The sequence below is a fragment of the Podarcis melisellensis genome, assembly GCF_964234715.1.
Source record: "Podarcis melisellensis genome assembly, chromosome: 10".
Lineage (NCBI taxonomy): Eukaryota > Metazoa > Chordata > Lepidosauria > Squamata > Lacertidae > Podarcis > Podarcis melisellensis.
Genome location: NC_138542.1, coordinates 48,358,378 through 48,370,760, shown reverse-complemented (window position 1 = coordinate 48,370,760; position 12,383 = coordinate 48,358,378). Strand labels below are relative to the sequence as shown.

At 43.1% G+C, this 12,383-nt stretch overlaps 1 protein-coding gene across 1 annotated transcript in view; it reads left to right on the top strand.

The window, feature by feature from the left end:
- CYTH4 (cytohesin 4) overlaps positions 1 to 12,383 on the top strand; it is a 39,048-nt gene that overhangs the window by 18,713 nt on the left and 7,952 nt on the right. Inside the window, exons 5-10 of the mRNA XM_081929113.1 lie at positions 1,396 to 1,514; positions 1,948 to 2,028; positions 3,670 to 3,782; positions 5,014 to 5,162; positions 10,365 to 10,476; positions 11,875 to 11,951. Coding sequence (XP_081785239.1) covers positions 1,396 to 1,514; positions 1,948 to 2,028; positions 3,670 to 3,782; positions 5,014 to 5,162; positions 10,365 to 10,476; positions 11,875 to 11,951 — 651 coding nt within the window. The remainder of the gene's footprint in view (positions 1 to 1,395; positions 1,515 to 1,947; positions 2,029 to 3,669; positions 3,783 to 5,013; positions 5,163 to 10,364; positions 10,477 to 11,874; positions 11,952 to 12,383) is intronic.

Genomic DNA, 12,383 nt, shown 5'->3' with positions numbered 1-12,383 from the left:
TGCAGTCAGGAGCAGAAGCTCCACAATTAAGCAGTAGCCAAGCCTCAGCAGAGCAGCAGATACACGAGTGGGGAAAGGCATCTCTGAGGTGTAGTGGATGGGAAATGTCAGGAAGCGCAGCCCTAGTCCTTTGAAAGCAGCGATGTTAACTGCTAGAGCTCCACAGTAAACAATGGGACTTCCTTGCTCCTAAAAATGAATGAGGCAATAATGAGGCTTTCAAGTTTGACTGTTGTTTGTGACCTGTTAGCTTTGAGGAAGTTAGGGAACCATGCCAGCATACTAATATATGCCTGCCAGCTGATTGTAATAAATTGGGTTTTGTGCTCTGTGTGTCTGTAATGGATTAACACAAAACCTTCAGTTTTTGGACTCTATAGAGGTACCTCGGGTTAAGAACTTAATTCGTTCTGGAGGTCTGTTCTTAACCTGAAACTGTTCTTAACCTGAGGTATCACTTTAGCTAATGGGGCCTCCCACTGCTGCTGTGCCACCATGGCTCGATTTCTGTTCTCATCCTGAAGCAAAGTTCTTAACCCAAGGTGCTATTTCTGGGTTAGCGGAGTCTGTAACCTGAAGCATCTGTAACCCAAGGTACCACCGTACTTTTGGGCATGGATAAGGGAGCTGTCCTGATCAGCTTCTGCACTTCGAAGTGGACCATTCCAATAGTGGGCATATTCTATGCTACCATGGTAGGGTTAACTGCTTCTGATAACTGTGGCACTAAAATATGGTTGAAATTATTCTGGATGTAGGTAAGGAATGTTGATTAGGGTTGAGGCCCTATGCCCTGTTGGCATGTCTGATCACATGGGTTTTGCAGGTTTTGAAGCACTGCGACTACAAACCAACAGAACCTGTTTACCGTATTTGACTAGAGAATGATGTCCAGAACAAATTACCAGCCTTTCTTCATCATATAAGAGTCACTATAAAAATATAAATAGAAAGCACAGCACCTATACAGTGGTACCTAGGGTTAAGAACTTAATTTGTTCCGGAGGTCCGTTCTTAACCTGAAACTGTTCTTAACCTGAAGCACGCGCCGCGCCGCTGCTGCACGATTTCTTTTCTCATCCTCAAGCAAAGTTCTTAACCCGAGATACTATTTCTGGGTTAGCGGACTGTAACCTGAAGCGTATGTAACCTGAGGTACCACTGTATTTAATTCCAATAAAGTATCCAGTGTAAGGAGTATAAACACAGTGACAAATCAGAAACAGAATTTAACAAAATGAAAGTGTAAGAAGGGTGTTGCATGGGCATAGATAATTTTAAAGAGCTGGCGCCAGGCAGGTAAGGTATACATTTTTGCATATAAGCAGTATATAAATGTGTATTGTTACTATTATTGACTCCTTCATGATAACCAAGTCTGCTTTTCACAAACAGGGCATCCAGTATCTGATTGAACACAAAATACTGTCATCAAATGTGGAAGAAATTGCCAAATTCCTTTACAAAGGAGAAGGCCTCAACAAGACAGCCATTGGAGATTACTTGGGAGAAAGGTGAATACTCTTTTTCTCTCTCTCTCTTTTCCCCATGTAACCACCTGAAATCATTTCCCCCTCTGCAATAAATAAATATTAGTGGTGGAAAACAATTTCAAGTAGAGAAATATTTCATTATTTTCATAATATTTCATTATTTAAAAATGTTCTTTTCTTATATTTATATCTACCTTTCTTCCATTCTGAAATACAAGCAATTTTTTAATGAGAAAATGTCTTAACACTCCACAAATCAGGATGAACGTCCATTGTGGTATAACCACTCTGCAAACAAATCAGAACAAATACTCAGTAAAGACTGGGCATAGTCTAACCTCCACATAGGCTTTGTGAAAGCAAATCAGAATGCATGATGAATAAACAAGTTAGGGGTGAATAACCTTCCTCTTTGCTTTCTCCCCATTTCACGCTGTTATTTTTCTTCCACCAGGGATCCACTGAACCTCCAGATTCTGCAGGCCTTTGTAGAATGCCACCAGTTTGCCAATCTCAACCTTGTACAAGCATTAAGGTATGCTCTAAGCAAAGCATTAAACACCTACAGATGGAGAAATTCAATTCCATTTGAATTTAAAGGTGAACTCACCTAATTCACCATTTCTGAAACAACATGCATACTGAAACACAACCTTCCTTCAACATTTGCACTTCTCTGACTTTTGCAGTGCTGTTTTCCAGCTTAGTATGATGTACAAAATTGCATATACTCGAGTAAAGTGCACATGTAGTTGCATATATGAGTGAAAACAATGTACAAAAATGCATTTTATGGGGGGAAATTTAATACAAAAATATGTCTATTCAGAACAATTTGCCCTAAGATGCTGGTGAATTTTCATGAGGAAACTTTTATACAAAGAAGCAACAGCCTGCAAACTGATGTTTAGATGTGGAGAACTAAACTTAAGACTGGAAAAACAATTGACTGAGAGAAGCTGAAATGGACATTTTCACTCATTCCTGCCTGCAGTCTCCTATGCCGATTTGAGGACAGGTGTTGTGTCTGCTTCTTGACACTTCATGATGGACACCCTTTTGGATAAAAGAAATCCGGGTGCTGCTGAGCCAGAATAGTTGAACCTGGAAAGTTCGGGTTTTCAATTAATGCAGCCACCCTTTAACTCATGGAGAGCTGAAACAAAGAAGATGATGAACCAGAGGCTCGTGGTTTGGCAGGGAATTCCCTCTCCTCCCCATGTGATTGTTATTACGAATTCATGCAGAACACCCCAATAGGGCTTTGTTGAAGCTACAGTTATACATTCTGGTTCCTGTTGCTCTTTGAACCAACTGGTAGTGACTTCATCTCACATCACATGAGCTAAAACTGGTACTGGAAAATCTACTGTTTCCCCAGATCCCTAATACCTGATTATCTAGCTGACTGAGAATCTGCTCTTGGTGACAATTTGTTGGAGGAGAAAGCTTCCCTTTTGCACTTTGACGTTTTCTCCAAATGCTTATTTGTCAACATTAGGTGGGTCTTGCTTGTGGAGAAGACATCTTGGAGCAGAGTTGCTTTGAGATAATTCCTGAGAAGGGAGCAGTGAGGAGGAGGAACTGATGCAATATTGACTTAGAGCTGCTAAACACATGATGAATTTCCTGCTCCAAAATCAGCCAATCAGCTTATTGTATACTCTTTGCTGTCACCTAAAAACCAAAGCAAGAACTTTTCAAGAAAATAGTCATTAAGGATGAATTACATTTTGAGTCATTCATTAAGTGGAATTTGAATAAGATGATACATACAAAGAGACATAGAACAAGTTGCATAGATCCTGCTCCAGCACAAAAGATGATTCCACATTTATGTAATTCATGCTGTGTGGCAAGTAGTGGATGTGAAGAACGCATGAATTACCCATGTACAGCATCACATGAGATAATCTGTCATTAAAATTCCATAAAGAGACTCCATGTTGGCTTCTAGTAAACTGGTCCTCAAGAGTTTCAACTTTTTGTAGGAAGATATGTAGTCTAAACAAATAGGATCAAATGGAATGAATATTAATACTTTCTTCAATTCAGTAACCTCCAGCCATGTGTTAAGAGAATTCAAGATTTCCAGGATTGATACCAGTTTCAGTGGAAGACTCTCCCATCCTTATGCCAATTAGCAGACTCTGATAGTTTGGTTTCTCATTCCCAGACAGTTCCTGTGGAGCTTTCGGTTGCCTGGGGAGGCACAGAAGATTGACCGTATGATGGAGGCCTTTGCCAGCCGGTATTGTCAGTGCAACCCAGGAGTTTTCCAGTCAACAGGTAGCTGAGAGGAAGGCTGTGAGATGGAAGTTGCCAATGTGGTGCCCTCCAGATGATGGGCTCCAAATCCCACCATGACCCCCCACTGGCCATGCTGGCTGAGGCTGATGGGACTTATAGTCCATAACATCAGAAGGGTGCCTCATTGGCTACGCCTGATGCCGGGAAACATTTATGCAGGATTTTGTCAAAATGAATCAAAGGGTAGCCTCTTCTTCCCTATTTTTTTTTTTTGCTCTCCCCTGAAATTTTGTCTTTCTTAACCCCTCTGCCAAACTGACCCCATGCTGCCACAAGCTAGCACCCCAGTCCCCCCACTGCTGGCCATCTTTCCCCTTCCTTCAGCTACTCCCATGCTCCAGCTGTGGGTATTTCTATTAAGACTGGGCTGAAATCCCGCTGGAGTTTCCTAAAAAAGAATACCCTTCCGGCCGTATAAATAAGGTGCAATTTTCTGGTGCTTTCTTGGGGAAGAGTGAGAGAAAGTTCTATAGAGATTTGGGGAGGGGGCTACTTGGTTTTGCCAAGGACTGAAGCTAGTCGGAAGGCGTGGAGAGAGCCTCACGTCACTTCTCAGTAGAACCACAGTCCCTTTGCAGTGATGCAACACAAGACAATGTCTCTGAAGACATTCCAGGAAGTGGGCCAGGCAGGAAGCTGTGGAGAGCCCTGTGCTGCTGTGAGAAGCATGGGGCTTTAAAAGAAAAAGGGAAATCAAGGAAAAATTTAAAAATCCTTGGTTACCTTGTAAAGCTAAATAAAGGCCAGTATGGATTTCTTCCTGGAGAATTTGGAAAAAAAATTCTTACCGTTCCTCTCCAGTTTTTGCAAGACTCAAATTTCCATAAATGTGTTCTTTTTCTTACTACTATGTGTACATAAAAATGTAAGAGCTGGCCTGTAGCCCATCTAGTCCATCATTCTGCTCTCACAGAGGCCAACCATTTGCCTGTGGGAAATCACCGATAGCCTTATCCTCCATGAATCTGACTGACAATCTTTTAAAGCCATCCAAATTGGTAGCTATCACTGCTTCCTATTTCAGGATAATCATAGATAACCACAACTGAATATGAACGCTGAGCTTAGGAAGCAAGTCTGTCGTATTCAACTGCATCTACCCAAACTAAAGATTGTCTTTGAAGCTTGCCACAATGCCTATTCTTCAAGCTCCCTAGAAATCGTAGGCTTTAGGCACACCACTCACTCGCTTGTTTCCTTTCTTTGGCAGACACCTGCTATATCCTCTCTTTCTCCATCATAATGTTGAACACCAGCCTGCACAACCCCAACGTCAAAGACAAACCTCCCTTTGAGAGGTTTGTGTCCATGAACAGAGGCATCAATGATGGAGGGGACCTTCAAGAACCACTTCTGCGGGTAAGAGAGCTCTGCGCTTCGCTCTGCTTTTCCTGCTAGTTGGAAGTGGAAAGAGAAATCTTCAAGAATGGTTGAAGAGCCCACATATTCACCTATGCCATTTAGTTCTGGTCATATTACCCAGAAATCCTCAGGAACAATGACTTCAGTGGTTTCGCGTCTCTCATCTCAGAAGTTGGGTTCTCTCACTAGTGGTATTCTAAGTGAGGCCAGGCAGTAGATATTTGGCACTGACCTAATGACACCAGCAGTCAAATTAGCCTCTGTCCTTTCTGGAAAGGGCCATATTTCTTTGGGATTGAAAGATGCATTGCAGTGGGAAGCAAAGGAGGAAGGGTAGACAGGAACTGCCTTGTTATAAACCACAATGTATAAATTTTATAAAATAGATGAATAAACTGAACTGTGGGAAATCCAAATAAGAAAGGTGGAATAAAAATCTTGGACAAACTAGTTATGATTCTGGGTGAAAAATTATAGCAGAAAAAAATATGTATACCTAGAGTTGTCATCTATTCCACACACACACACACACACTTGTTTTTTCCTGCAGGATTTCTGCATTGAAGACCATTGTGGATTGTTCAGAAATCCTACAGGTATGGCTTTCCCAGCATGGCTATGAAGTGAAGGGGAGCTTCACCTGTTGGATTTCTGAATGGTATCTAACCAGAAAAGGGAGGCGCTCTGAACCTATAAGCCAATGGATCCAAAGGTGGCCCACTAATGTATGGAAAGAAAGCATCAGGGGAACTGAGCTCACTTTTTAAAAATGTATACAACTTATAGCGCAAGTCAAACATAATATGTACCTGTAGTAGTCCAAAATCCATACGTTTGCTTAGGCATGTACAAATGACGCCCTCCCTCATGGGAGGAGAAAGGGATTATGCCAGAGGACATGCCTCAAATGCCAACACATGCAGTCTGAAAACTCATCAGAGACTCCAAAATAATTGTGTGTCTATCATACTCCTCCTCCTGTGCCAGACTCCACTCTACAGCAGGCGGTTCTCAAAGCACCTCGTAATAATGAGCTCTCCAGCAGACAATTAATAGACCTGTACAGAAAGGGAGCAAAACTAATTTGTAGTCGATAGCCCATCAATTTCCCAGGTGTGGCAATTTCTTCCAAAGCTTCAGAGGATGTCATGAATCATTCTTCCCTCTCCACTAGAAATATTAGCTTCCTCTACTTAGTGAAGCCCTTAATGAGCTCAGGTTTTCTGCAGTACTGACACTGACTCAGCCCATTCTCCCGGGGAAATGTTGATGGGAGTTATTTATCTGATTGCATGTGATTATTTTCACAGGCACATAATATGTGTTAACTATTACCTATATACCCTTTGCCTTAGTAGAATGCTATGTCGAACGACTATATATAGCCATTGATCTAATAACAAATTTGGGTGATCCAGTGCCTGCCAGTTTGAAACAGGAATGGACCATCCCGAAAATGAGGTGGCGATGGTGCAAAGCTGGGGGATTCCCTAGGTTTGAAGATGTATCAAAATTTAAGAGAAAAGGGAAATATCAAAGATAGCATGACAAGGACCTGTGACCTTCCAATGCATACAGAATGCCAACACATCAACCAAGGAGGAAGGGGAAGGAAACTGGAGCAGGGGAGAAGGAAGGCTTGGACTGGTCAAGTTTCTAATAACATATAGCAAGTGCATGATGGAGGGAGAATCAGAGTTGTGTGCCAAGAAGAGGTTACATTCTCCTCCCTGCACTACAAAGCAAGGCCGCAGGAAAAAGGAGAGGACAAAGAACACATTTCTCCTTTCCCACTCTCCAAAATGCCTCCCCACCCTCTCACCCACTATATAGCTATAAAATATTCAGAGTCAGGGCTAGCTATGATGTTTCTGGCTGCTGAGAGTAAGTGGGTTATGAGCTCTTTATGGTGTGAATGGGTGTTATTATCTTGGAAGATATTTAGTAGGGCCAGTTCTGGGGTGACTTCTAATACTTGTTTAGTTATTTTGCATATTTCTTGTATGATTGCTGTCCAGAAGAGTTGGTTTTGGGGGCATTCCCGCCACATGTGGAAGGATGTGCCTGTGGAGGTGCATCCTCTGCAGCATTTTGGTGAGGTTCCTGGGCATATTTCCGTGGTGTTAGGTACCATCTGTAAGTGAGTTGTAAGTGGGAGGTTTAGACCATCTGTAAGTGGGAGGGACACAGGTGGCGCTGTGGGTTAAAGCCTCAGCGCCTAGGACTTGCTGATCGAAAGGTCGGCGGTTCGAATCCCTGCTGCGGGGTGCGCTCCCGCTGCTCGGTCCCAGCGCCTGCCAACCTAGCAGTTCGAAAGCACCTCCGGGTGTAAGTAGATAAATAGGGACCGCTTACCAGCGGGAGGGTAAACGGCGTTTCCGTGTGCAGCTCTGGCTCGCCAGAGCAGCGATGTCACACTGGCCATGTGACCCGGAAGTGTCTCCAGACAGCGCTGGCCCCTGGCCTCTTAAGTGAGATGGGCGCACAACCCCAGAGTCTGTCAAGACTGGCCCGTACGGGCAGGGGTACCTTTACCTTTACCTTTTTAAGTGGGAGGTTTAGACCGCATTCTAGTTCATTGGGTGGGGTTAATCTCATGTACACTGAGCAGTAATAATGGAACATATGTTGTAGATTTCCCCCCACATTTATTATGCTATTTTTGTGATATACAAATGGCATAAGAAAACTTGGTATATTTGTTTGTATAACATTATCCTTGTTTTAAAAAGAGTCAGGGCTAGCTGCCAGCCCCAAATCTAAGCTCTATAGTGCTGGACAGCACAACAGATAAAGGGTTTTTTTGGGGGGGGGGCGGAGGACAGGAAAACATGTTGCTCCCTCCTAAAACTTCTTTCTCCTCTAGGAGGCTTGAAAAGCACTATAAGCGCTAGGAAGGGGCAAGGTGAATATAAAATGGAAGAATGGTATAAAGAGGTGTGGGGTATAGCTATTAATGATAAATTAACATGTGCTATTAAGGTAAGATGAGGAATATGCGGGAGAAATGATTTTGAGGAAGGTGTTTGTATAATTTGTACTGTTAAAATGGAAAGGGGTCAAACCATTGCAAGAGCTGTTGAATTTTGGGGAGGTTGGATAGTTACAGTGGAATGGTATTGGGGGTGGGGTGCACATTTTTATTCTTATTTGTTTATTATTATTACTTCTGGCGGTTTCCTCATTGCAAGAAGTGAGGTTACAGGGAACCAAACAGATGGCCTTCTCGGTAGTGGCGCCCGCCCTGTGTAACGCCCTCCCTTCAGATGTGAAGGAAATAAGTAGCTATCTTATCTTTAAAAGACATCTGAAGGCAGCACTGTTTAGGGAAGAAGGCAGCCCTGTTTAGGGAAGTTTTTAATATTTAATGCTGTATTGTTTTTAACACTCGATTGGAAGCCGCCCAGAGTGGCTGGGGAAACTCAGCCAGATGGGCGGGGTAAAAATAATAAATTATTATTATCATTATAAAATTAAAAAGAAAATTATAAAAATTATAGAAAAAGAACAGCACTGTAAGCCTTGGGTCCTAAACAGGAGTGCTTTTCTAAGGGTCAGGATATACCATATCATTTTGTTGCAGGATGTGTGTTTGTGTGTGTGTGTGTGTGTGTGTGTGTGCATGCACCCACATACCCCTGCCTGCCTGCCTGCCTGCCTGCACCCAGCTCTCTAAAACTTTCTTACATTTCAGTGAGATTAGTGTCCTTTTTTAATCTATGTTAGACTTTTGAAGACTTGGGAAGTTTACCAGAAAATGCTGCTCTTACACACTTACACACACACACACACACACACACACACACAATGTCCTTACCATTGGAAACATTGGAGGTGTATGATTACAGGGTTAGGCTTCTCACAGTGTCCTTTATTAACTAATGTTACAGAGTCCTGGACAATTTGGCAGGAATTTTGCAATTTCTTCCACTTTCAACATAGCCTACCTATCAAAAATTATTCTGAAACACCACTCGGGGGGCAACTCTGATTTTATATAGCAACCACTGAAGTGCCCTTCATATGAAAAGATTGGATTTCCTGCTGCTGGCAGTTAGGAGGAAGTTGCAGTGACATTACATAATGTGTGACAGCATGTTCCAGTAGTCCCAATGTCACTATTTTACTGGACAAGAAATGAGAAAATCCCCCTGTGAATGAGTCAGATGTGCAAAACTGGGACTTTATGTTCCTCCAATTTTGAAAATAAAGAAAGAAACCATAAAAAGGAAACCCACTTGCTGAGTATAGAATAGATTATGGAAATGAAAGGGATGTTTTTGATTCTATTTGGAGACCAAGAATCAAGTTCATTACGCCTGAAAGGGAGAGAAGAGTGATGAGAGGAGGAAATGGGTTTGAGGTAGGAAGCATTGGGTACTGTGGAAACTGCTGAAATCTGGGTTGCTTCTACACTGGTCCTTTTCTCTGAAAGTATCATCCGTTGCCCTCTCACTTTTCGCATGTTTAACAAATCATTCCATGCCAGTCATTAATTATAGGTTGACCTACAGTCTATTTTTCAGACACGATTCGTGGCCGTTTTTAAATTGGAAACGCATTTGCAGTGCCATCCTGTCCCATGTGCTCTTTGGGGCTCCTGTGCCTTTAATTAAAAGCATCCTTCTGGCAGTTTCACCTCTTGATTCCTATTGAGCACAGGATTCCTGGTGAATAGCCTCTTAATTGCCCCTTGGTCTCTCTTAATCGCACCTTATCAGTTAGTGTCCCTGCGTTGCTTGTGTGCATATGAATGCTTTCATTCCTTATTTCATTCATGGCCTATTAACTTTTGTGTGGAAAAATGGCACTATTCCCATTATATATATAAAAAAGGAAAACACTTTGGCCAGTATTTTACTAAGTCAGATGGAGACTTCATTGGTTTCAGAGGGTCTACTCTGAGTATGACCCACACAGCATATCTCCCTGTGAGAGGAATAAGTGATTAAACACATAGGTGGGCAGGAGGAAAGGGTTGAGGGAGGAACCATAGCTAAGCTAAAAGGCTCCTCAGTGCTCAGTTTGAAGGATCAGGTGGTGGGAACAATCTCTGCTCGTGATGCTGGACAACTGCTGTGCTGAATCACCATTTCTAATACCACACAATCCTAGAAGGCAGCAGTCTCCTGTGTCCCTGTGGTGAGATGTGTGGCATTCCCCTTCAGGACTTTCCTCTTTCTCCTTTTCCTGAGGCAGAGTTTGTTTGACAGCATCAAGAACGAACCATTCTCCATCCCAGAGGACGATGGGAATGACCTCACCCATACCTTCTTCAACCCCAGCCAGGAAGGCTGGCTCCTTAAACTAGGTAACATGTTTGTATTTTGCTGGAAATCTCGCTGCCGCCCCTCTACTCCAAGTTAGCCTTCCCCACCCCCCCTCAATCTTTTGCAAGGAAAACCAGCAAAGCTTTTCCTTATGAGCTCAGGACTGCAGCAAGCTGCCAGCCAGGCATCCTTGCGTTGTGGTGGGGTGACAGTGACCCCTGGCGTTCAGTTCTGCTCTGTATTCCCTAGAGATTCCCTTCTTTCAATGCGCAGGCTGTCTTGAGCCTGGATGAAATAAATGATCTCCTCTGCCCTTATCCGGCTTGGTTCTTGGCCTGGATTCTTGGGGCAGGAAGGAGATGGTACCTGTGTTGCTGGGGAAATGGCCTTTTCAGAAGATGCTCAGAGCACAGATGTGGGTGCAGGGATCCATTCCAGCAACACAAAGGCTGCATACATGCCATGCATCAAAAACCCATTTCCTCCCCCCCCCCCAAGAATCCTGGGAATTGTAGTTTGCTGAAAATTGTTGCTCTCTGAGGGGTAAATTAATATCCCGGGGTTTATTTGGAGGGAAGGGAAGAAGTATGCTTTAAATGTGTGTTGTATGCACAGCCAAAGATGCAGAATATTGTTTTAGGGTTCTTTCCTGGCTGTTCTCAAGATCAAGGGCAGGGATAGTCAACCTAGTGCTGCAGATGTTATAGCCTGCAACTCCCATCAGCCCCAGTCAGTAGAGCCAATTGCCAGGGGTGATGGGAGTTGTTGTCCAGCAACTTCTGGAGGACACCGTGTTTTCTACCCCTTATCTAGGATGTGCAGGGTGGTACAGTATTTCTTTACAGTTTCATCATGGTCTCAAAGCCTTGCAAGATTGGACTGAGGGATAGTAACTTGCCTGAGGCTGCCCATTAGGCATCATTGCCAAGCAGGGCTATGAAAATACACCTAACAGTAACTTTCTAGACATGGCAGCCCACCACCTCATCACATCCAGAATAATGTTAGCCACGCACGTTGTGACCATGAACAGTCAATATTTTACCACCCCTAGGAAACATGGTCATTGCTTTTCTGCCATGTGGCTGCAATCTGCCATATTGTTCTGATGTGTTCTCAGAGAACACCAAGATTGCATTGACACCATACATTTAGAGGAAATTTAAAGTACATCTTGCCCACCCCTCCAAAAAGAATCCTGAGGACCACAGTTTGTTAAAGTTGCTTGGAATTCTAGCTCTGTGAAGAATATACTACAGTTTCCGGGATTCTTTGAAGAGAATGTGCTTTAAATGTTTGGTGTATGTGCAGCCTAAGCCTTCTAAGATAATTCTAAACTAACTCAAGCTGTAGCAAACATAGCTTAAAGATTAATCCAGTCTTAAGCATGCATTATGTGTGTTTGTGGACTGACATATTTTTAATTCCTTTTGCACTAGGAGGCAGAGTGAAGACTTGGAAGCGCCGTTGGTTCATTCTGACGGATAACTGCCTGTACTATTTTGAATACACCACGGTAAGAGTTGTGTCCCTTCCATTAAAAACCCCCCACAAACTTTATCTAAAAGATGTATCCTCAGAGAATGCAAAGGACATTCTAGTGTGGTGCAGGGGTTAGAGTACTGGTCCGGGACCTGGGAGATCAGGGTTCAAATAACTACACAGCTGTGAATGAACCTGGACCAGTCACTTTCTCTCAGTCCAACCTGCCCCACAGGGTTGCTGTGAGGAGATAAAAGATAGAGGGGGAACCATGTGCGACAACCTGAGCTTCTTGTATGAATAGGGGGATAGATATATGGTGATAAAAACATACATAGAACAAGGTGCTCTTTTATTTATTACAATTATATACCACCTTGGTCTTCAAGGTAATATACCTGGTTCTCCCAATTTAATCCTCACAACAACCTTGTGAGGCAGGTTAGGCTAATGGTGAGTGACTGGC